Genomic DNA, 26,951 nt, shown 5'->3' with positions numbered 1-26,951 from the left:
ATATGTAGATATAGATAGTAAATATATGGCTTTGTTTCAGTTATACAGACACAAAACACACTAATAATATTTCTATGAAGACAAATCACCAGTTTGGTTTCTTAAAGAGGTGACTGCATCTGTAAACACAGTTGTAATATACTAATAATCTGTCAGAGAATAATGTTGGTTAAAAAGGTCATAACTGCTGAATATACTGTAACAAATCATCAACTGTAGGTGCAGAAACAGGTGAGATGTAAACACTGCAAGATACTATTATGTCTAGGTTTATTCTGTAGTTAAGAGATCTTGTTTGTAATCCCAGGATGTTTTAAATGGCTTGGTAGCTCTCCCCTGCATTTTAGCCAGTCTACAGGGACTACAGCAGGGGGAGATGCAGCATAGCGTTTTAAGGCAGCAGTGCAGTATAACCCCTTTCTACCTCTTGGTCTGAGTTTCAAGGAGGCTGCTCTTGCGGGTTCTGATCTCGGTCTGGGTCATGAGGGTTCTGAACTCGGTCTGGGTCATGAGGGTTCTGAACTCGGTCTGGGTCATGAGGGTTCTGAACTCGGTCTGGGTGTTGAGGGTTCTGATCTCGGTCTGGGTGTTGAGGGTTCTGATCTCGGTCTGGGTGTTGAGGGTTCTGATCTCGGTCTGGGTCTTGAGGATTCTGATCTCGGTTTGGGTCATGAGGCTTCTGATCTCGGTTTGGGTCATGAGGCTTCTGATCTCGGTCTGGGTATTGAGTGTTCTGATCTCGGTCTGGGTCTTGAGGGTTCTGATCTTTGTCTGGGTCTTGAGAGCTCCAGTCTGACTACTTGTATGATTCTACAGCAGGGCCAGTCAAACTGCCCCCTTTAGACCCTACCAGGGTCGTTTTCATTAGGGAACACCGTAGCAAAACGTTGTGCAACAGAAAAAACAAAAACAAGCCTCCTTATTGGACAAGTTCTAGTAGTCCCTCTCTGTTTCAGTCCATTTGGTGCCTAATGAACACGACCCAGGTCTAGACCAGGGCGTAGTCAAACTGCCCCCTTTCTGCACCCTCTTTGTGTTCGGTCCAGGAGGAGGATGGCATGCGGCTGTAGGGGTCCAGTAGGATGCGGAAGCAGCGCACCAGCAGGAAGACAAGGAAGAGCATGAGGAGCCCCACGAAGGCAAAGGCCGTCCTCTGCTCCGCGTCACCCCCCACCAGAGGAGGACTGCTGGGGGCCCCAGGGAGGGAGGGCCCAGGGGACAGCAGCAGCTCATAGTCCAGAGTGGGGACATCACTCATCCTCCAAGGGGTCCGGCGGCAGAACTGGCACACAAATTGGATGGTGGGGGGAGTGGGCCACAGGGGTAAGGACGGACGGATGGACAGAGTGATATGTTCTATTCAGCCTTTGTTTATCCAGGTTAGTCTCTTTTTTGATGAAGTGTCTTCTTCAAGAGAGATTTGATCTTGATCCCTTCTGACAGGGCGATAGACAGACAGTATGATCAGTACCAGGACCTCTTCCGCTCACAGTGACCGACCCATAGGCAGTAGTAGACGACTACAGAACATGTGTTTATCAGAGCCCTGTCGTATCCACTCTCTCACACAGACATCCACGCTTGACAGACCGGACATGACACAGGCACCTGCCAGTGTGGATAAACACAGCAGTACAGCACAGGGCAACAGCGTACTGTACAGGTAGTACTTCCCAGCTTCCTCAATGGGAGCTAATTGTGTACAGATGGGATATACCCAGGTGTTGTCTGTAGTGGATGCTAATCACAGCCAGGCGAGACGTAGATGTGTGAACGAGCTGACAGCAGCATGCGCCTATGTGTGTATATATATGCGTGAACAATAAGAGATGCTAAAAGGCTAATCAGAGCAGAGGATCAATGTTGCTGAATGTGAAAGCAACGCACAGTAAGCCGTTTCTCCAGGGAAGGGTCAGTTAGTGGGTTTGAAAAGCAGGGTTCTGTCTATAGCCCAGTGGGGGTCTAACAAGTAAACACTCTCACCCTGCGGTCTCCCTATATAGTGTGTACTTTTAGGATTAAATACGTGGTGAAAGATGTCCGTCTGTCTGTGAATGGGTTTGAACAGTCACTGATGATAACAGTCAATGGTCCTGAGTCCTCGGTAGGGTATTACTGTGTTGAAGAAAAGGATCCTCTGAGAGAAGGGTTGGTTTCCTCTGGTGTACTAAGCCAAGCATTACTCCAGGTCTGTAACCCAAGACGAACTGCTTCTCCTCCACACGACTTCACTGCTTCCTCCCCTTAAAACACAACCTGGAAGCACAAGAAACACAGTCAACATTCCCATTATGATCACTCTGACTAACATCAATATAATGTTGTATGCATTATTTATACGTGTTATGGGGCTTATAATGATCAGGTTGAAGGTTGATGCTCACAACCATGAGCCTTAATAGACCATAGCCAGAACAGAGAACTTTAAAACCCTGCAAACTCCACTACATACTCAAATCAAATCACATTTTATTAGTCACATGCGCCGAATACACCAGGTGAAATGCTTACTTACAAGCCCCTAACCAAAAGTGCAGTTTCAAAAAATACAGATAAGAATAAGAGATAAAAGTAACAAGTAATTAAAGAGCAGCAGTAAAAAATAATACATACAGGGGGGTGCCGGTAGAGTCAATGTGCGGGGGCACCGGTTAGTTGAGGTAGTATGTACATGTAGGTAGAGTTAATTAAAGTGACTATGCATAGATGACAACAGAGAGTGGCATTGGTGTGGAGAGGGGAGGGGGGGCAATGCAAATAGTCTGGGTAGCCATTTGACTAGATGTTCAAGAGTCTTATGGCTTGGGGGTAGAAGCTATTTAGGAGCCTCTTGGACCTAGACTTGGTGCTCCGGTACCGCTTGCCGTGTCGTAGCAGAGAGAACAGTCTATGACTAGGGTGGCTGGAGTCTGACAATTTTTAGGGCCTTCCTCTGACTCCGCCTAGTATAGAGGTCCTGCATGGCAGGAAGCTTGGCAGTGATGTACTGGGCCGTTCGCAATACCCTCTGTAGTGCCTTGCGGTCAGAGGCCGAGCAGTTGCCATACCAGGCAGTGATGCAACCAGTCAGGATTCTCTCAATGGTGCAGCTGTAGAACCTTTTGAGGATCTGAGGACCCATGCCAAATCTTTTCAGTCTCCTGAGGGGGAATAGGTTTTGTCGTGCCCGCTTCACGACTGTCATGGTATGCTTGGGCCATGTTAGTTTGTTGGTGATGTGGACACCAAGGAACTTGAATCTCTCAACCTGCTCAACTGCAGCCCCGTCGATGAGAATGGTGCTCAGTCCTCTTATTCCTGTAGTCCACAATCATCTCCTTTGTCTTGATCACGTTGAGAGAGAGGATGTTTTCCTGGCACCACACGGCCAGGTCTATAGGCTGTCTCGTTGTTGTCGGTGATCAGGCCTACCACTGTTGTGTCATCGGCAAATTTAATGGTGGTGTTGGAGTCGTGCCTGGCCGTGCAGTCATGAGTGAACAGGGACTACAGGAGGGGGCTGAGCACGCACCCCTGAGGGGCCCCTGTGTTGAGGATCACCGACTAACAGCTCCCATTGTTAGACTCAAGTCAATAAGTAACAATAACATTCTGACAATTCCCAGCTGCTGTAGTGAGTATTACACTGACATTCTGCTTGATTACACTAATTTAGTGGATGATTATAGCAGCATTAGAAGAGCATTAGCTGTAATGAATACACACTAATAAACAATGATGGGTTTTCCACCAATCCGGTACCTTTGGCGAAGTGGAACTTGGTATCATTTAAAAAACATTTAACATTCTGTCATAAAGAGCACATGTTCAACTTCAGAAAAAACATGTTTTCCCATCTCAAAAGGTTAAATAAATGTTAAAAAGACTATAGTAAGTGCCAAACAAAGTAACAGGGTTGACGGTTTCATGTTAAATCAGCCATAAATCCCCTCGTGACAGGGAGAATGGAAGCATGGAAGTGTTGTGTGCAACGAGGAGTGGCAATTGAATGCAAAAAAATGTATATTAAAAAAACAAACAAATGCTAAAACACTTCTAGCCTGACTATCTATGGGTTGACAGCTAGACGCACTCCGTTTTCCACCACAAAACACCAGAAAATGGCCAAAAAGAGTAGAACCAGCTCACCTGCTTTTACACTATGATTTGACTATTAAATGTTCAATGTTTCATTTCAAAAATATATTTTATAGGGAATAGTTTCACCACATTAAAACATAACAGGGTTGACCTTAACATGAGGGACAGTTGTCAATGAATCACTATTCACATGAAATGAATTATAATCTTCAGAAATGACTTTTTCAAAGCAACAAAATTACTAGGGCTTTATAATAATTGTGAAACTTGGAGAAATTTGGGGATTATTCCTATTAGTGACACAGGGTTGACGGAGGGACATGTTAAAATGCTGAATTTTGGCACGTTACCGTGTGTTCTATATTTCATTTAATATAACAGGCTTTTAAAATTCAGTATTGTTGCACAATTTCGACTTTAAATATCAAAAGGCACTCTTTTTGTGGAACAACCCTGATAATGCAAATGTCATCCATTCATCAGTGCATTGTTTCAGCAGCTCATTTGCTCACTGAAAGAAAAATGTGCAATCAAATGGCTTCTCATGAATTATATAAATCTCCCTGTCGACCGGAACGGGTTTCAAATCAAGAGGGAGTGAGAGCGAGAGCGAGAAAGAGAGAGCGACAGAGAGAAAGATAGGGGGAGATGGATGGACAGAGCAAAAGCACCTGCAGGTAATGAGCATAGGTATGGAGAATCGAGTAGAGGGTTGGACAGAGCCAGGTTGGAGTACAGTTATAGCATCCTCTACCTCTCCTCTAGCTAGCCGACCTTGGCCATGATTCACACACAACGCCGACACATTACTGTATCTACAAAGAAGTATGTAACATTGTACAGATGTGGCCAAAAGTTGAGAATGACAAGTATTAATTTCCACAAAGTTTGCTGCTTCACTGTCTTTAGATATTTTTGTCAGATGTTACTATAGAATAATGAATTACAAGAATTTCATTAGTGTTAAAGGCTTTTATTGACAATTACATGAAGTTGATGCAAAGAGTCAATATTTGCAGTGTTGACCCTTCTTTTTCAAGACCTCTGCAATCCGCCATGGCATGCTGTCAATTAACTTCTGGGCCACATCCTGACTGACGACAGCCCATTCTTGCACAATCAATGCTTGGAGTTTGTCAGAATTTGTGGGTTTTTGTTTGTCCACCCGTCTCTTGAGGATTGACCACAAGTTCTCAATGGGATTAAGGTCTGGGGAGTTTCCTGGCCATGGACCCAAAATATCGATGTTTTGTTCCCCGTGTCACTTAGTTATCACTTTTGCCTTATGGCAAGGTGCTCCATCATGCTGGAAAAGGCATTGTTCGTCACCAAACTGTTCCTGGATGGTTGGGAGAAGTTGCTCTTGGAGGCTGTGTTGGTACCATTCTTTAAAAAAAAAAAATATGTAATTGTATTATTTATTACAAAAAACACAAGGAAGGGGTAACATTAAAGTATTAGAACATGAAGGACAAACAATACAGCATCAAGACACTATCAAACACGTATCAGTCTTTCCGCAACAGAGCCATCCTTATGTGTGAGGGTGCGTGTGCATGATAGCGATATAAAATATATGTCATAGTTTCCTTTTTCATGACCACAATCTTGTGAAACCCGAACCCTCCAAGATCCCCCCACAGTTCCCCAATAGCTGTCCCTCAACCATTCGAGACCCCTTCCACAGTCGTCGTCGTCCCCCCCCCAGAAGAAAAAAAATAAAAAACAATGAATTCCATTCCCCACCCCCAAGAACCCCCCAATGCACCAACAACCAAGAGACTGAACTAAAGAGAAAAAAGGAAAAGACAGAAGAAAACAAGTAACAATGCAAAAAGAATAAACAAAATAATACATTTAAAACAAAGGACATCAATGACAACTGAAATCATAACAGCAATGCCAACTGTATATGTTTGTGTGCATGTCTGGCACTATTACATGTATGTTTGTGTTCATGTATGTGTTTATTTGAATGAGAGTGTGTCTATATGCATGTGTACAAACACCTGCACGGCATCAGCCTCAGGCAAACCCGGCATTAGTTGGAAAACACTGCCACTTAGTGTCATTGAAATGTATTTTTATTATGTTTAATTTAGACTTTTTTCCACTTTATCTTTTGACCATCATTCTCTCTCTCACACACACACACAGCAACTCCACTCCCACCTGTCTCCAATTCCACATGCCAACCCTAAGTTTCCCTCAGCCCATCCCATCTGTCTCTGCTGGCCACCCACTTCGTGTTTCTACGCAACACATATCTTTTAACTATGCCATGATGTTTAACGTACAATTTCAATCTATCTAATTGAATAGAATCTACAGATTGCGTGTTGAAGATAAATAATTTTACTAAGAGTATTAGTAATTGACTGACCCGGTCTCTCCAGATCTCCTAACAGTACTATTTCTAGGGTCAATTTTAAATCAATGCTATGCATTTTCAGACATTCCTGAACCTGAGACCAGAAACTGGCTACCTGAGCGCAATACCAAAATAAATGATCTATTGATTCTGTATCCTCACAACAAAATCTGCAGAGCTTCGATGATTTTATGCCCCAAATATTCAACATTTTGTTGGTGGCAAGAATTCTATATAATAATTTTAGCTGAAAAGCACCAAGTCTTGAATCTTGCGTTGTCTTATATATCAAATAGCCTGTACCATGGAATCGGTACATCAGAAATCTCTTCCCAACTATTTTGCAATCTGTATGGCACAGTTGTCAACATCCTGGTCCTCAAATGAAACTGGTATACTTTCCTATTTATGCTATTTTTATTCCTCCACCAGTTTTGATCCTTTATATTGGGCAGACAGACCAGTTCCCTACCTACTCCCACTGCCACCTGCCTCCTCCATTTTTGGGGCAATGCTGTAATCAATTGGTTGTACTCTTGGATTGAGCAGACCTTCCCGTACAATTCTGATAACTCCATGAAGAACAACTCTACCATTACAATTTACAATATCATTTAAGAACAAAATACCCTTTTCAAACATCTTTCCCATAAATACAGGTATTTTATCAACCAGCACATTTGAGTTCAGCCATAATATTTGTTCTATCTTTTCAGGGGGATGAAATTGAAATTGTAGCCAGCTCTGCAATGCTGGTTTGAAAAAGACAGATACTTTGAAAAAAGTATCATTTTCAATTAATCAAAAATGAGACATGGCAATCTGCACAAAGGCAAAAAGACCATTTTTAAACAATGGATGAGCTTTTCTTATTAATCTACTTGAGAACCATTTAGGGTTCAAATAAAACTTTTGAATGAGTGAAGCTTTTAGAGAGAGGTTTAGTGCTTTTATATTTAATAATCTCAACCCACACAATTCATATTCATTATATAGATAGGCTTGTTTTATTTTGTCTGGTTTAGCGTCCCAGATAAGCGAAATATTTTTTGCTCATATGATTTGAAAAACGAATCATCAGGAGTAGGCAGCGCCATAAGTAAGTGAGTAAACTGAGATATGACTAAGGAGTTAATCAGGGCAATTTTTCCATAGATAGACAGGTATTTACCTCTCCATGGTTGCAGGATCTTGTCTATTTTTACAAGTTTTCTATTGAAATTCATTGTGGAGAGCTTATTTACATATTTTGTGATATGAATACCGAGTATGTCTACTTCAACATCAGCCCATTTTATAGGTAAGCTGCAGGATAATGTAAAAGTTGTATTTTTTAAGGATCCAATATGTAATACTGAACACTTATCATAATTAGGTTTTAGTCCAGAGAGTACAGAAAAGTTATCTAGATCTTTAATGAGACATTGCAGGGATCTAGCTTGCGGACTTAACATAAAACTTGAGTCATTGGCATACATGGACACCTTTGTTTTTAAGCCTTGGATTTCTAATCCTCTAATGTTGTTATTGGATTTGATTTTAATAGCTAGCATTTCGATGGCCATAACGAATGGATATGGTGACAGCGGACACCCTTGTTTAACTCCTCTTGACAATTCAAAACTCTTTGAGAAGTAGCCATTATTTACTATTTTACACCTGGGGTTGCTATACATTATTTTTACCCATTTTATAAGAGAATTACCGAAATCGAAAAAAAATCCAGGCATTTATAAACAAAATCCAGTCTTACTTTATCATATGCCTTTGCAAAATCCGCTATAAATACCATTCCTGGCTTCTTATATGTTTCATGATGTTCTATTATTTCTAGTAGTTTTCGTATATTATCTCCAATGTATCGTCCATGTAAAAAACCTGTCTGATCAGGATGAACAATACCTGGTAAAACCCTTTTAAATTCTGAGTGCTATGCATGTTGCTAGTATTTTTGCATCATAACATTGAAGTGTAAAGGGCCTCCAGTTTTTTAGATAGACTGGGTCTTTATATTTGCCATCTGGGTCTTGTTTTAATAATAGAGAAATCAGACCTTCCTGCTGAGTACCTGACAGATGGTACCATTCTTTATTCATGGCTGTGTTCTTAGGCAAAATTGTGAGTGAGCCCACTCCCTTGGCTGAGAAGCGACCCCACACATGAATGGTCTCAAGATGCTTTACTGTTGGCATGACACAGGACTGATGGTAGCGCTCACCTTGTCTTCTCCGGACAAGCTTTTTTCCGGATGCCCCAAACAATCGGAAAGGGGATTCATCAGAGAAAATGACTTTAACCCAGTCCTCAGCAGTCCAATCCCTGTACCTTTTGCAGAATATCAGTCTGTCCCTGATGTTTTTCCTGGAGAGAAGTGGCTTCTTTGCTGCCCTTCTTGACACCAGGCCATCCTCCAAAAGTCTTCGCCTCACTGTGCGTGCAGATTCACACACACCTGCCTGCTGCCATTCCTGAGCAAGCTCTGTACTGGTGGTGCCCCGATCCCGCAGCTGAATCAACTTTAGGAGACGGTCCTGGCGCTTGTTGGACTTTCTTGGGCGCCCTGAAGCCTTCTTCACAACAATTGAACCGCTCTCCTTGAAGTTCTTGATGATCCGATAAGTGGTTGATTTAGGTGCAATCTTACTGGCAGCAATATCCTTGCCTGTGAAGCCCTTTTTGTGCAAAGCAATGATGACGGCACGTGATTGACAGAGGAAGAACAATGATTACAAGCACCACCCTCCTTTTGAAGCTTCCAGTCTGTTATTCGAACTCAATCAGCATGACAGAGTGATCTCCAGCCTTGTCCTGGTCAACACTCACACCTGTGTTAACGAGAGAATCACTGACATGATGTCAGCTGGTCCTTTTGTGGCAGGGCTGAAATGCAGTGGAAATGTTTTTGGGGGGATTCAGTTCATTTGCATGGCAAAGAGGAACTTTGCTATTAATTGCAATTCATCTGATCACTCTTCATAACATTCTGGAGTATATGCAAATTGCCACCATACAAACTGAGGCAGCAGATTTTGAAAATTAATATTTGTGTCATTCTCAAAACTTTTGGCCACGACTGTACATTGTCATCCCTGCTAATACTATTGTCTACCTCGTTGTCTACTATTGTCTACCTCGACTTGCTCTCTCTTCCTCCCTCTCTCCCTCCGTCCCTCTCCTCTCGTCCTCAATCACCAGCTCCCCAGTGGTCTCCACTCCTGACACACAGCTCCCTACAGACTCTGGCTGGCTGCCTCCCCAGCTGTAAGGACTGGCTACACGTATGATTACACACTGCACTGTGGTCTTTCATTAAAGTACTACAACTGAGAACGAGTGATGGAACTTTAATATAAAGTGAAAATGGGCAAATTGTGTGTGTGCACCACAGCAACCAGAGACAGATGGCAGCACCACACCACACACAACTATTACATCACAAAACAGTAGAGGCATGCAGACTAGCCTGACTAACTGAGTGTCTGATGCTACAGAGCCATACATGTCCCTCAGCATGGGGGTTCATCACAGACACGTGCACACCAGGGTTTCCGTTAGGAAAACATAGCGCCAGACATTTGACCTGCAGCATTTCAATTGACCGGACATTTGAGAAATTGACCAGACCCATATGTATTGGGTGCGTAACCTGATTAGGGCGTCCACTCACGGTGCTCAGAATGACAGAAATCACATTTAGATTATGGTAATTCATCTAACAGAACATGCAACTCGAGGATGTAACGGCATACGTCCTTCTTACCGAATTCTGATGTGCACTTTGAGATGTTAGAATAACGATCCACATTTACTTTTCCTCAGCCAACAAGATGAGTAACCAACAGCAAAATCACAAACCTATGTAAATCTACTATCCTCCATAGTAGAAAAGTTAACCTATTCTATTGGTCAGCTTGTCATTCTGTGTGAGAACGAAATAGCCTACCTAAAACAGACTGGGACAGTTGTGGGACAATAGATCCCAAACTCATACAACCAGCAGACCTAGGCATTATAACAAACATCTAAAGCTAAAAGCTGATGCAACAGAAGAGGAAGTTTAGCTTAAAATGTTGATAAACTATTATTTCTTCACATTATAAGCACAGCAATGCCTACTAGGCTACACTCGAATGACAAGAGAAACACCTATGTGAGAATGCTGTTCATTGACTACTGCTCAGCATTCAACACCATAGTCCCCTCCAAGCTCATCACTAAGCTCAGGACCCTGGGACTGAACACCTTTTTTTGCATCTGGATCCTGGACTTCCTGACGGGCCGCCCCCAGGTGGTAAGGGTAGGCAACAAAACATCCGCCACGCTGACCCTCAACACGAGGGCCCCTTAGGGGTGTGGGCTTAGTCCCCTCCTGTACGCTCTGTTTACCCATGACTGTGTGGCTGCGCACGACTCCAACACCATCATTAAATTTGATGACGACACAACGCTGGTAGACCTGAACACTGACAACAATGAAACAGCACACCTGGCAGTGTGGTGCCAGGACAACAACCTCTCCCTCAACATCAGCAAGACAAAGGAGCTGATCGTGGACTACAGGAAACGGAGGTGCGAGCACACCCCCATCCACATCAATGGGGCTGTAGTGGAGCGGGTCGAGAGCTTCATGTTCCTCGGTGTCCACATCACTAAGGAATTAACATGGTCCACACACACCAACACAGTCATGAAGAAGGCACGACAACGCCTTTTCCCCCTCAGGAGGCTGAAAAGATTTGGCATGAGCCCTCAGATCCTCAAAAAGTTATACAGCTGCATCATTGAGAGCATCTTGACTGGCTGTATCATTGCTTGGTATGGCAACTGCTTGGCATCCTAACGCAAGGCGCTACAGAGGGTAGTGCGTACGGACCAGTACATCATACTGCCATCCAGGACCTCTATACCAGGCGGTGTCAGATGAAGGCCCTAAAAATTGTCAAAGACTCCAGCCACCCAAGTCATAGACTGTTCTCTCTGCAACCGCACAGCAAGTGGTAACGATGCACCATCTGGAACCAACAGGACCCTGAACAGCTTCTTCCTCCAAGACCCTGAACAGCTTCTACCCCCAAGCCATAATTAGTTAACCAAATAGCTAACCAGAATATCTGCATTGACCCCTTTTGAACTCTTTTGACTCATCACATATGTTGCTGCTACTGCTTATTATCTATCCTGTTGCCTAGTCACTTTATCGCTATCTATATGTACAAATCTACATCAATTACCTCGTACCCCTGCACATCGACTTGATACTGGTACCCTGTGTATACAGCTAAGTTATCATTACTCATTGTGTATTTATTCCTTGTGTCATCATTTTTATATTCTTTTTTTAAAAATCCCCTCTGCATTGTTGGGAAGGACCCATAAGAAAACATTTCACTGTTAGTCTACAGCTGTTGTATACGAAGCATGTGACAAATAACATTTTTGATTTGATTTGTATGTTCGTTCTATAATGCAATTAGCGGGAATACAATAGTCAAAAGTGCACCATAATGTGAGAGAGCTCATGTGACAAATATGAAAATATCCATTAGATATGTTGAAAGAGGGGAGATGTAAAGATTCAACAACTAGCATAATGTTTGTACTAGCGTATGTTCCAAGATGGCGTAGCAGTTCAGTTTTCTTCGCATTATCTTTTTACATTTTTTCTTCTAAAACTCAACCTCAAAGCACTCTCCTGCAACCCGCCTCACCAATTTAAAAAATAAAGTATTATTTACCTCAAATCCGAAATCCACAACAGAAGCTAGCCAGAGGTTAGCCATTTTCACTGGCTAACGTTGGAGCTCAGCTAGCCACGGTTAGCTGTCCTCAACTATCCATTAGCTCAAAAAGCTATCGCCAGTTTTTGTACAGCGCGACTCAGACCAGAGCACACCGGACCTATTCTCTCTCCTTTCCCCGATTTCTACCGCAGGCTCTGGACATTTACACCTGGATCTTGCAGCTAACTAGCTGCTACCTGAGTGACTATTGGCAACGTCGGTCCCGGAATTAACACACATTATTCCGGAGCTAGCCAGCTGAAGAGTTCCGTCAGCCACTCGTGGGCTTTTCCTGAGCTAGCCAGCTGAAGTGTCTCCTGGGCTACAATCACCTATCCTGACCCGTTTTACTGCCGATGCGGAGCCCCATCGGGCTTTCACGACTGGATCACCGATGTTATCTGCCCGAGGGAGTTATCCAACTGGCCCCTCCGTCGCGACGTAACCTGATCGCCCATCTGCGGCCCACTAATCGTTAATCGTTAGCTGTCTTATCGGCTGCGATCTGAATAGGTCTATCGGACACTTTTCTTGGGCCACTATAACTAACTATTTTGCCAACTTGGACTGGTCCCCCCCTTCCACACGGAACCCCACTAACCCACAGACGGAAACGCACGAGGTGGCTAAAAACAGACCTCCCTCCATCTTCCACCAGCTTGCTACCTATGGCCCGGCTAGCTGTCTGAATCTCACTGGACCCTTTGATCACTCGGCTAAGCATGCCTCTCCTCAATGTCAATATGCAATGTCCATTGCTGTTCTGGTTAGTGTTTATTGGCTTATTTCACTGTAGAGCCTCTAGCCCTGCTCATGTTACCTTATCCAACCTCTCAGTTCCTCCACCCACACATGCTATGACATCTTCTGGTTTCAATGATGTTTCTAGAGACAATATCTCTCTCATCATCACTAAATGCCTAGGTTTACCTCCTCTGTATTCACATCCCACCATACCTTTGTCTGTACATTATACCTTGAAGCTATTTTATCGCCCCCAGAAACCTGCTCCTTTTTCTCTCTATTCTGGACGTCACAGACGACCAATTCTTATAGCTTTCAGCCGTACCCTCATACTCATTCTTCTCTGCTCCTCTGGGGATGTAGAGGTGAATCCAGGCCCTGCAGTACCTGGCTCCACTCCTACTCCCCAGGCGCTCTCTTTTGATGACTTCTGTAACCGTAATAGCCTTGGTTTCATGCATGTTAACATTAGAAGCCTCTTCCCTAAGTTTGTTTTATTCACTGCTTTAGCACACTCTGCCAACCCGGATGTCCTAGCTGTGTCTGAATCTTGGCTTAGGAAGTCCACCAAAAACTCTGAAATCTTCATCCCTAACTACAACGTTTTCAGACAAGATAGAACGACCAAAGGGGGCGGTGTTGCAATCTACTGCAGAGATAGCAGGACAGAGCTCTGCAGGCTATCCAGGTCTGTATCCAAACAATTTGAACTTCTAAAAATCCACCTCTCCAAAAACAAGTCTCTCACCGTCGCCGCCTGCTATAGACCCCCCTCGGCCCCTAGCTGTGCTCTGGACACCATATGTGAACTGATTGCCCCCCCATATATCTTCAGAGCTCGTGCTACTAGGTGACCTAAACTGGGACATGCTTAACACCCCAGCCATCCTACAATCCAAGCTTGATGCCCTCAATCTCACACAAATTATTAATGAACTCACCAGGTACAACCCCAAAGCCGCAAACACTGGCACCCTCATAGATATCATCCTAACCAACGTGCCCTCTAAATACACCTCTGCTGTTTTCAACCAAGATCTCAGCGATCACTGCCTCATTGCCTGCACCCGTAATGGTTCAGCGGTCAAACGACCTCCACTCATCACTGTCAAACGCTCCCTGAAACATTTCAACGAGCAAGCCTTTCTAATCGACCTGGCCCTGGTATCCTTGAAGGATATTGACCTCATCCCATCAGTTGAGGATGCCTGGTTATTTTTTTTAAATGCCTTCCTCACCATCTTAAATAAGCATGCCCCATTCAAGAAATTTAGAACCAGGAACAGATATAGGCCTTGGTTCTCCCCAGACCTGACTGCCCTTAACCAACACAAAAATATCCTGTGGCGTTCTGCATTAGCATCGAACTGCCCCCGCGATATGCAACTTTTCAGAGAAGTTAGAAACCAATACAGACAGGCAGTTAGAAACGCCAAGGCTAGCTTTTTCAAACAGAAATTTGCTTCCTGCAACTCAAACTCTAAAAAGTTCTGGGACACTGTAAAGTCCATGGAGAATAAGAACACCTCCTCCCAACTGCCCACTGCACTGAGGATAGGAAACTCTGTCACCACCGATAAGCCCACTATAATTGAGAATTTCAATAAGCATTTTTCTACGGCTGGCCATGCTTTCCACCTAACTACCCCTACTGCATTCAACAGCACTGCACCCCCCACAGCTACTCGCCCAAGCCTCCCCAATTTCTCCTTCTCCCAAATCCATTCAGCTGATGTTCTGAAAGAGCTGCAAAATCTGGACCCCTACAAATCAGCTGGGCTTGACAATCTGGACCCTTTCTTTCTAAAATTATCTGCCGAAATTATTGCAACCCCTATTACTAGCCTGTTCAACCTCTTTCGTGTCGTCTGAGATTGCCATAGATTGGAAAGCAGCTGCTGTCATCCCCCTCTTCAAAGGAGGTGACACTCTTGACCCAAGTTGCTACAGACCTATATCCATCCTACCCTGCCTTTCTAAGGTCTTCGAAAGCCAAGTCAACAAACAGATTACCGACCATTTCGAATCCCACCGTATATATATATATATCACTCCCTTTGGTTCCTTCCTCAGGCGTCATTGTTTCTGTTTCAGTTTCATGTCTTCGTGTTTCTTGTTTTGTATTATGTTTCGTTTATTGATTAAATCACTCACTCTCTGAACTTGCTTCCTGACTGTCAGCGCACATCGTTACAGAATGACGCCATACCGAAGGGAAGCATCAGGGAGTGTTTTTTTTGTTTTTCTTTGGTTAGGTGGGAATGACGTTGGGTGCCGGGAGCCGCTACAGGCTCTCATGCCTCAGCCGGCTCATCGGGTTTTCATGCCTTCGCCGGATCGCCAGGCTCCCCTGCTTCCACTGGCTCGTCAGGCTCTCATGCCTCAACCGGATCACCAGGCTCCCCTGCCTCAGCCGGTGACAGGTTCCCACGCATCAGCAGGGGTGACCGGTCCGCTCTTGATCCCCGGGATCGTCCCTTGGCTGGAGCCGAACGCGCCGAGCAGTGGTACCATCAGTTATGCTCTCTCTCCAGCGCCATGCTCCTGCATCTCAGCCGGAGTGACGGGTTTCCTGCGCCTCTGCAGAGGTGACCAGTCCGTCCTGTTCTCCGGGATCGTCATTTTGGTCGGCGTCCTGCAGCTGGAGCTGCGCGTCAGGGAGGGGGTACTGTCACATGTGCTCCCTCTCTGGCCTCTAGGTCACCAGGCTGCTCGTTATGGCGCACAGCCGTCACCATCGTGACTCCTGGACTCCATCACTTCCTTGATTACCTTCCCTATATATGTCACTCCCTTTGGTTCCTTCCCCAGGCGTCATTGTTTCTGTTTCTGTTTCATGTCTGTGCGTTGTTCGTGTTTCTTGTTTTGTATTATGTTTGGTTTATTGATTAAATCACTCACTTCCTGAACTTGCTTCCCGACTCTCAGCGCACATCGTTACACTTTGGCTAATAGACAATGAAATAAATTTGATTTGAAAAACAATAGAACATGAGAGAATAGGCTACTGGTTTCAATGGAAGTCTTTATAAAATAATTGCCTCCACATTTCTATTGTCGGATTTTGGCTAGGCTACTTTGAAGCAAGGAAAGACATGCCTCATATGTAGTAAAACATTCACGTTTCAAACAATTAAGTAAATGTTTTCAAATTGCATGCTGCCTCCAGCTCATTGCAAGGCTGTCCCGTGACACACTGAAGCCTGTATACCATTGTCTATGCACTTGAACAGTGAATGGGAAGCGCACTTCAATTTCCAGTCTTTTAAATCGTGGCCATAAAAAATATATATTTTGCATTTAGAATTGTTGCTCATTGATTGGGCTTCTAAAAGTCCGTTTCACTCCAGCAGCAACAGGAGCTGTAGCAGAAAACTAGGTTATGTATCTGTATGCTCTGCATGTGTGAAAAATAAGATATAATGACTAACGAAAATACACAAGAATTTAATTCCCCAAAATGATGCAAATTACCTATAGACCGATAAGCATTGCCAGTCAAATGTATTTACATCAACTGGTATTTCCATCAATTAATAGGCTAAAAAGCATTCTTCACAATGGGATTATTTTTGTTCTCCAAGACAATTGGCCTGCATCAATTTTATTTATCATCAGAAGGCGGTTATTACCGGCTAACGAAAGCCCTTGTGGACACACACAAGCTTGCATGCACACATGGACACCCACGCCACACACACACACACACACACACACACACACACAGGCATCTCAATTATTTCCTCTGACACTTGGATGGTAGGCAGAGCAGAAATAGAAAAAGGAGGTAGGGATGTAGAGAGGGAACAAAGTAAAGTAAGGAGCAGAAACAGACTCCTGGCAGAGAATGCCCCTCTTTGGGGAATGACAAAGAAACAGGAAACACACCTCCCTCCCTGCTGAGCCTGTGGCTCCTTGCTTCGTGTCTGTGGCTCCTTGCGTCGTGCCTGTGGCTCTCTGTGTGTGACAGAGACAGAGTACCTATGAAACCGACTACTGTTCAATAGGATCATATTCACCCTGAGACAAACATTTAACTAATCACCTGTCACATGTCCCATTGAGCACAGACTCACCTCCACGCCAACAATGGCTATGGATTCAATCATCCAATCATAGGTGTGTTCTCAAAGGTCTCATTCCTTTTACACTACAGTAGGAAAACTAACTATTGATTTTACTTAGAAATTAAAGTTTGCAAGGAAAAATTTGGCAATTTGGCAAAACTGTTTAGAGAAACCTTACACACCATCCATTTGTACGTGTCTGATAACTCGTTGCTTTGTTCAACACTCGTTACAACTGACCTTGATAGTGTGTTAGATAGAGGATAACACAAAGATAGAGTCTCTCTGTCACTGAGGAGTCAAGGAAAAGCATTATTCAGTGGCTGTCAGTGTGTGTGTGTGTGTGTGTGTGAGCGTGCATGCATGTGTTTGTGTACGTGCGCGTGTGTGTGTGTGAATGCGCATACACATGTCTGCCAGCCTGCCTGCCTGCATTTGTGTGTGTGTGCATGTGTGTGTGTACATGTGTGTGTGTACAGTCACTCAGTCAGTGGGAAGGGAGGGAGGGGGAGGGGAGACTGTTCAGCTTATTTTCCTCCTCGTTAGTCCTCCCTCCAACCATCACGATCCATCAGGCTCGCTCGCCCACTCCATTACTCCATGAGGACACTTCCTCTCAGCCCTGCTGCTGGAACGAGTCCTCTGAGAGGTGCAGAGGGAAGACCTACCTTATCACTCTTTATAGAACACCCGCATCTTAACACACACACACACACACACACACACACACACACACACACACACACACGCGCACAGACACACAGGGCCATTGGTCACACCGGTGGTGACAGAGCTCATCAGAGTAAATGAAGAAATAGCTAAATGACATTTAGTTACCTTACTGGGCTCTGCTCTACCCTTTCCCTACTCTCCAAGTGTACACACACACACACACACACACACACACACACAACCTGCATTAACATGGCAGGGCAATATCTTTTCATTAGGTCCAACACCATTATTGTATTATCAAACTCCCTCTAACTGCAGCACCTAACTACAGCCAAGAGAGAGAGAGAAGGAAAGATAAAAGAAAGAGCGACAGAAAGAGAAAGAGAGATGGTAACGAGAGAGAAAGAGAGCGAGAGAGAGAGAGGAAAAGATAGAGAAGCAACCCCCTCCTCTAAAGATCTAAATGTCCTCCAGTCTCACAGGACTGCAGAGAATTGAAGGAACCCTTTCCAATGTTGTGTTTATAAAGGTGAATTGGAAGAGGAGAGAAGCCAGTCAACAAATCTCAGGATATATCCAGCCCCTAAAAAAAACTGTTATTTGTAGGAAAAACATATGCTGAGGAAATACAGAAGAGGTAACACAGTATGGTCCATAGGAAAACCTATTGATGCCATCCATCATGGCCCTTATTGATGTGCTTCTTTGATTTTAGCCGTGTATAGATAGATATACTAGTGTTTGTCCTCTACCATTCATCCCAGCACGAGGGGACTAATTAAACAATAAGGCCCAAATTGGTGCGGTATATGACCAATATACCACGGCAAAGGGCTGTTATTTTGCACGACGCAACGTGGAGTGCCTGGATACAACCCTTAGCCGTGGTATATTGGCCATATACCACAAACCCCTGAGGTGCCTTATTGCTATTATAAACTGGTTACCAACGTAATTCGTTTTTTTTCATACCCGTGGTATTCGGTCTTATATAGCACAACTTTCAGCCAATCAGCATTCAGGGCTCAAACTACTCCGTTTTTAATGAGCAGTATAGCACCAGGTCACCTTGGGCTCCCAACAACAACAAACCAACCAAATTCCAACCGCATCCAAGCCTCTCAGCTCGTTAGCGTCAGTCTATATAAAAACACTATACGCTCACGCACCTCATAAACAGAGGTATTTTTAGAGACAACCAAAGACAAAATGGGCAAATTGGCATTTCCCTTTACAGTAAGCGTTCCTCTCAGTCTCAGGCCAGGCCCTGGTCTCTGATCCTCACTGTAGTTAATGATGCTTGCTGCTATTCAAACACTACTGTAGAGATCAAGTTGAGCAATTAAACATACAGCTATTCCATCTTGAAGTGCCCGTTTAGCCCTCTGCCATCCCCTTCTAGTCGGCCTGCCACTTTAGTGAGAAGAGAAGCACAGTCTTCTTTTGCTGAGTGTGCATGTGTTGGTGCCGGGGCGAGTGGGGCGAGCAGGGGGTGAAGGGGTGGAGCACTTTGAGACCGCTGACCTTTTAAAAACAACGCAGCGAATAAAATGACAGCGAGATGAATTGTATATTCATACATTCTCCAGACATGTCGACTCACATATATAAATGTACTTTTCTCCCATTCACCCTCATAATTTTGAAGTATAAGCCATTCAGGCTATTCTAGTGAGGAAACGGTGGCCTTTGGAGGTTATAAATTGTTTGTGGGTTCCCTGGAAGACATTCCTCACCGTGATACTGCCCAGGCAGAGAGAGGAGGACAAATCTGTTCTAGACAGGAGCACAATGGCTAAGCGTTTTCCTTTTACAAAGTCCACTCTGTTATCCCACAGATGCATCATGCAGACTACTGGAAGCATAAACATGATCAGTCAATTCCAATTAGTGTTTGGATCAGTTATGAGACAAATGTATTACATCATGAACATATCCCGTGCTGGGCTGGTGTTGTGCTAGACTCAGGGTCATCTGGTGAGAGAGGACAGCAACACACTACAACCCAGCAGGGGAGATAATCTAGTTCAGAACGGCTGCTTCCACTCCAGGATGCTTGTGTAATATTACTGATTGTCTGAGCTGTCAGTGTGTGTCGCACCGCAGGGAGCCTGTGGCCTTCCATAAAGAGCCCATGCTGCTGATGAAGTAATATTACACTCTTTGAGGTTACTCCATGCTGGCAGAGAAAACAGCCACCTCTCAGAGGGTGGGATGCAGGCATTACAAATTTAGAAGTCTCTCATTGGCACACACACACACAGTCTACAGTAAATCAACACACACACATAGACACTAACACTCAAATTCTTTCTTTCTGAGTTTCTATTCATCTCAATTTCCCTGTGAAAAAGCCAAACAACAAGACCCAGAAAAGACTTGGTCACTCCAACCCTGCATCCCTACGAGACTGCCAGGGTGAAGGGCAGCCTTAGAACAGCCACTCTCCCCAGCAGTCACAGAGAATAAGACTCAGTCCAGTCAAACCCACCTGGAATACATCTTTAATTTACATCCCAAATCACACCATGAAATATTCAGTGAGACGAGGGCTTTCCAAAGTGGCAGTGAGTGAGGTAGCGTCCGACAGGGCTCCCTCTGCCGGGGCCCCCTGCCACTCATCACAGACCCCCCACGTCAGCGGAACTGCCAGACGTGTGTATGGAGCTGAGACACCACTGAGGAAGAGGCGGCCAGAGAAGAAGAGCGGAATGCTAATCCCTGTGATTCACGTCTGTATTCATGAAGGAAAGCGGACGATAGTCGGCCAGGCAGACGAACATCAATCAGAGATATCTGGGAGGGAGCGGGTGGCAGGGTGGGCAGGAATATGAAGATGTCAGCACTCCCAAAGTCAGAGGACAGAACTTTCCTCTGTTCTGGTCGGCTGTGGGGATCAGGGAATATCAACACATATATTACACGCTCCGCAGAGCACCAACAATACAGAGTCCGCAAAGTCAAAACTAAAAATGTCCAAAGGAAAGGTTGGTAAAGGTTAGAGCAACTCACACAGGATATAATACAATACATTTCAGTCTGTGAAAAGAAGACGTGCTGAAGGTCCCTCTTTTCTTATCTCTGGCCACAAAGTTACAAATGAAATTAAGTGAAATGGCAGTTGAGGACTAAAAATGCTAATTGTCCGGTCAAACTGGTAGCTGGGCTATACAATACATGCTAACTGTCCAGATCCAAGTCACAACAGAAGGCATAAATTGAGCACTAAAGAATGGATTAAGCAAGAAAGTGAAGTCCCCAAACACAGGATGTTGGTAAAGTCAGAGAGTCCGTAAAACTGATCTCTGGACTAGGGAAATCCTCAAGCATCTCGGAATAATATTTCTCTAAGAAAAGCAGCCCAAACACAATTAGAGAAGAAAGGGAGAGTTTAACAGAATATCTCCTAACTGTCAGCAGATTCTAGTCCAAGAAAGCATTGGGCCACAACACAAAGGCTGGTTTAATAGGTCCGGTTTGAGAGGTTAAAGGACAATCTGTAATGGTGCTCCACACGCTCAGATGAAGAGAGGAGATCATAAAACCTGTCCCAGTGTCAATTATCAAATGGCTCCAGAATATAGGGACGATGAATATTTGAAGAGCGATCTCGGCAGGAAATCGAAACCCTGTGTTTCCCAATCGAGGTTAGAGTTCCATGACCGACGGCTCTGTTCTCTTCCATTCAAATAACTGTAGATGCAGATACGGCTGATGGAAACAGTACGTGCAGCTGCTGGCCGCTACGGCCTTTTGGGAGATGCCAGCTTCTGTTCGAGGGAATAAAGGATGTTAGACATTCAAAACGCAGTGTGTGGCCACATCTGAACTGGCGCTCAAAATTGAATCCCACCACAGCGTGACATTTTCATCATGTTGGGAGCTAGCAAGGCAGGTTTACTCTATAACACAGTTCCTATGTAAATATAAGCATTGAGAGCAATAGTGAGATATGATAAGGGCTATGAAATGGATAATAGCAGGAGTTTAGTCACCCTGTAGCACTTGACAAGGACATGAGTGCTTTATTAGTGTTAATCCCACAGGTTTCCTCCTTGTCGCTTCTCAGATTACTGGTGTAGATCATCATTACCATATCAGACTAAAGAAAAGAAGCCTCTGATTACTCATTACAGTCAACCAGCTTCATAATAAGCCAGGAGGATAGTAATACAATGCAACACAATTCAGATAAAGCCTTGGAGGCTTAGGTCACTCACACCCAGCACAGATTTCCTCAACTCAAATTGCTCTTGGACTCTGGCAACAGACTAAGGCAATAGATGTCTGTTCTGTATGCACAGCGGGGATAGCCAATAGCACTTCCCTGTGTCTGGATACAGCTGGTCATGCTGTATCCAATAACAAACAGAGGACAAAATGAAAGATACAGTATACACATAAGCAGCTGCTCCTAGATCAGTGTTGGGGAGTAGTGAACTACATGTTGTCAAACTAGAAATGTAACTACATGTTGCAGTAGCTTGGATTCAAATCTAGGTAGTGTTTTCAGTAGTTAATTACTTGTTTGCCATGTAGCGTTGTAGCTAACTATTGGAACTACACACTACTTATTTGGCTAAAATAAAATATGGGTGAATTAGGCAATAATTTATTTTCATTTTCGGCATCCGACCTGCTTAATTCGCACTTGAAAATAAGGGAGAGCCGCACATTCTAGGAGCTCAGATGCAAAAAAAAAAATATATAATAATAATAAAATAATAATATATATAAGAATATATATATATATATTTTATATCCAACGTTTCGACAACCAAGCTGTCTTCATCAGGGTATGATCACAAACACTGCGAGATGACTCGTTAATATAGTGTCAAAAGGCGCACAGGTGTCTGTAATCATGGCCAAGTGTGGCCTAATATCATTGGTTAATTCTCAAATATAAAAATGGCATACAAAGAACAGCATACAAAAAAACAAGTGGATAGCATACGATCATAGATTCATTTTAGACTACACTAGCTTACAAACAATTACAATGGCAAAGTTACATTAATCACAAGAATGGCTTCAGATCAAAGTCTATGTTGAGACCGAAGGGAGCAAGGGTCTTTAAGTTAAAGATCCAGGCAGCCTCTCGTTTTAACAATAAATTATCAAGGTCACCCCCTCTCCTAGAGAGGGTGACATGTTCGATGCCAATATAACGCAGAGACGAAATCGAGTGGTTTGCTTCCAAAAAGTGGGCCGCAACTGGGTAAGTCAAGTTTTTGCACCTAATGGTGCTACGATGCTCTGAGATACGTACTTTTAATTCACGCTTTGTTTTACCCACATCATTTTTACCACAAGGACAAGTTATAAGATAAATAACTGCCTTAGTGGAGCACGTAATAACACCTTTGATCTGTGTGCGGCTCTCCCTTATTTTCAAGTTTTCTACTCCGCTAGCCAGCACCTAGGTGTGCGTTTCTTTTTCTTCTAGATAATTCTCACTTGAAACAGTTGTGTTTAATAGGCTAAATGACACATTCTGTTAACATCTGACTCCAGTGATCTGTTCTGCAATTTGGAGTTTGACATTTCAGATGTAGATAATTTATCACTAAGAAGTTTGGATGTAGTGAATGACGTAGTAACTTCAGTTAAGTAAGGTTTAGCTGTAGTGTATCTTAACTTATCCCAGTGTGAAGGAATTGGTAGCTTGGTAAACTACATTTTCTGAGTAGCTTACCCTACACTGCTGCTAGTGTTTCCTGTTAATATCAATTATGAACTGGGCAGAGAGCATCAAGCTGGACATAATGAGGTTCAAATGAAACACGTCGTCTTATTGTCAGTTCTAATCTGTTGCTTGTGATTGGTCTAACCACACCTAATAGCTGTTTGGAAGGTGGAATAGCACCATAGATATCTACAAATATTCATTTCATTCAGGTTTTCTATTCTGGCTTGCCTGAAACAAAAAAAGGAACCTGGAAAAATGTCTAGTTGCTAACACACGCTGTCATACAATTTCCTGACATATTGGTCCACCTCATATGGGAAGCTGCAGGTAATTGCATGGTTTCAAATAACTCAAGGCCAACAGTGTCGGGAAAACAGTGACTGTTGTTGTTTTGTTAGTGCGCTCACTGCTCCCTAACAGTCAAGTTATACACTTGTTACATGATGTATTACAGAAATATGACATTGTTGGACATTGTTATTCAGATGACGTCCGTTCAATGTACCTGTGAATATCCAAATAGATCCCTGAATCTAGTGTTCTCTTTTTAAACTCAAATGATCCATGCTCATTCCTCTGGTGTGATATTAAGTCATGTTTAATCACCTTGACACAAAACAACCATATACAGTTTGTTAGGTCCAAGAAAGCATACTGCTTTTACCATAATGAAAAAACATAATAATCCAAAAAGCAATGTATAAACAATTGCACATTATTATCATAATAAATAATAATAACTGAGAGTAACATTTTGTTTTGCTGAATAATATTGTGCCAAGACAGTAGGCTATTCCCAATATTCTGCTCCAGTCAAGAGCTTTCACAGAAACGTTTATTGCAGCACGTTGGAAAAGGTAGGCCTACTATGAGTAGCTAATGTGTCTTGGCATTTGGTTGAATTCACATTCTGTATTGACAATTGAGAACGATATCGACCGATTGACGCAACACGGCAGAACCGATTTTCTTTGCATTCGTTTTGTTGAGAGAAACAGCTGACTATATGGCGCGTAATCTATAGTATTATATATCACATAATAGCAAAACAAATAAAAGCTTACAACCCTCTTTAAGTCATTAAAAATACGGATACATTTTAGTTTTTATCTGTAAAATGTTCAGTATTATTTTACAAAACATGGACACTTATTGACATGCAAATGCATTTAAAAACCTGTGCCTTAACATTCATTTCCACATTGCTACAGTATTTCCAAAGTCACTTCGGAAACACAGACTGACATAACCTGGTAAACTACTTTTACGCGCGCCTCAAAACCTTGCCTAAGCAAGCTGATAAGAAACAATGTCACGACAATCATTCCTCAAAACTGTATGCTAATAGTGTTCACAAACCTGAGTTGTTGAGGGGTGACAACACGTCGTTATCGTTAGAAGAGACAGGGTTGGTCAAACTTCGTGCTCTATGATGTGCGCTCTTGCTGGTAGCATGTGTTGCTCATGCGCTCTCCTGCCGGGGCGACTATTTGATGAGGGCTATTGCGCGAGTCTCTTAAAGCACCCCCACCCTCTTCTCTTTCTGGGAGATAGTCATCCAATCAGAAAAAAATACAACATCACACAATACAGTAACACAAATAATGCCTATGATCGTACTGTAATTCGAGCATGTACTTTATGTGCACATCATTTTTTATACATTAAAAATAGACAAACTATAAACAATGTTAAATCTGATTATTAATGTAAAGGCCTGCAGGTAACTTTGGATCTGACGATGATGATACATCATACTGAAGTGTGATGACAAAGGCATGTTTTCCATTCCATGGAGCACACAATGCCAGCAGCTGTGTTCCTTTGACACCTCATAAGGCTTCAAAACATAGAGGTGGAATCAATGTACTTAACCCTAAACCCAATGTACTTAACCCTAAACCCCTTTAGCGTCGAAAATATTCACATTACTCCAGCCCTCTATTTTTAGGACTCCCCCATGAGTCATTGTATAATTTTAACACTTTCTTGCATCATTCCACTGCCCTGTAAAGCTCGTTGGATGCCCTGCCCCACCCCCTCCTCCCCCTAACTGTTCACTACTCACCTTTAACCTTCTTCAACTGCCTTTACTACGGGGAACAGCCCAATGCCCAGTAAAAGAATGTACTGGACTTGGCTATTCCATAAGATGAGAGAGAGTAGTTAAAGTGAAGCCGATAGTCATCTACAGTCTCTGCCAGATCTCACCTCCAAACATGCTTCCTTCAGCCTGACCATCTATCCTTCCACCTCTCTGCTGTGTCTCTGCCAGATCTCACCTTCAAACACACCTCCTTCAGCCTGACCATCTATCCTTCCACCTCTCTGCTGTGTCTCTGCCAGATCTCACCTTCAAACACACCTCCTTCAGCCTGACCATCTATCCTTCCACCTCTCTGCTGTGTCTCTGCCAGATCTCACCTCCAAACACACCTCCTTCAGCCTGACCATCTATCCTTCCACCTCTCTGCTGTGTCTCTGCCAGATCTCACCTTCAAACACACCTCCTTCAGCCTGACCATCTATCCTTCCACCTCTCTGCTCCTCCATCCATCCATCCATCCATCCATCCTCCCTCCAGACCCAGTCCCAGGACCCCTCTCCCAGACTTCATTCCAAGGGAAAGGTGGCAGCTGAGCCATCTGTTCCACCTGCTGCCATCCTCTTGTCACTCTGCCAGGCTTCATCAGTGCCAGGCGCTTCAACAATGCCCCCTCCAATGGGTCAGAGGAGCCCGGGTGAGGGCAGAGCCACAGAGTCGTTACAGACGAGTCCTGGATGCTTCACGCCCCTAATTATATTTACTACAGCACTGTTCCTGCTTGCAACCTTCCACCATTTTGGCCGGCAAAAGAACCCAATCTGAATGTGTTTTAGGATTTTTGTGAGTTTCCATGAACAGGTTCCCTGGATTCTAAACCCAGTCAGTTTAAATTAAATGGATGACAATAATTTGAGGACAAATTTCCCAACAATATCAAGTATTCCCTCCAGATTCATTACTGAGGAGAGCTATGTAGGCCTACACACTGAGGTTCAAACCTTTGACAACCCAGCTGGATACACACAAATTACCAGGACTTCAATTCTGATTAAACCCCCCAAAAAATGGGAGCCAAATGCAGCTTCCCTAATGTGCTAAAATGTCCTTGACCATTGGCGAGAGGAGAGAGAGGAGAGAGAGACAGAGCCTGCCTGTATGTGCATGCATGTGTATATGCTTGTCAGGCTCTGGGAACCAAGTGTGGTTCCCATCTCTCCCATGGCGATGTCTGTCTGACTGTCAGTGAGTGAATGAGTGCAAGTGTCACCCATGTGTCTGATGGGAGGTCTATGGGGGAGGAGGAGGAAGATGAGGTTGAAGTTGAGGAGGCTGGAGTGGCAGTCCCAGGGTGGCACAGTTGGCTGACTGACTGGCAGTCTGGCAGCTGTGAGCCTGTTAACCAGGGTGAGTGAAGTAGGTGAGGCCAGAGAGGCAGGCGAAGACAGGGGAAGGTAGGTGGCCCAAGCCAATCAATAACCTGGATAATGAGAACTGA

General features: G+C 43.8%; 1 protein-coding gene across 1 annotated transcript; it reads right to left on the bottom strand.

Annotated features, from left to right (window-relative positions):
* Positions 1-918: 918 nt before the first annotated feature.
* Positions 919-24,885, bottom strand: LOC106573568 (cortexin-1). Its single transcript, XM_014148717.2, has 2 exons — positions 24,769-24,885; positions 919-2,256 (listed from the first exon to the last, which is right to left on the bottom strand). The coding sequence occupies exon 2, from the start codon at positions 1,256-1,258 to the stop codon at positions 989-991; it is 270 nt and encodes an 89-aa protein (XP_014004192.1). The 5' UTR covers positions 1,259-2,256; positions 24,769-24,885; the 3' UTR covers positions 919-988.
* Positions 24,886-26,951: the final 2,066 nt, after the last annotated feature.

Source organism: Salmo salar, chromosome ssa16 (assembly GCF_905237065.1).
Source record: "Salmo salar chromosome ssa16, Ssal_v3.1, whole genome shotgun sequence".
In the NCBI taxonomy this organism is placed as follows: Eukaryota; Metazoa; Chordata; class Actinopteri; order Salmoniformes; family Salmonidae; genus Salmo; species Salmo salar.
Note: the sequence above shows the minus strand (reverse complement) of the source record. Positions and strands in the feature narration are given on the sequence as shown.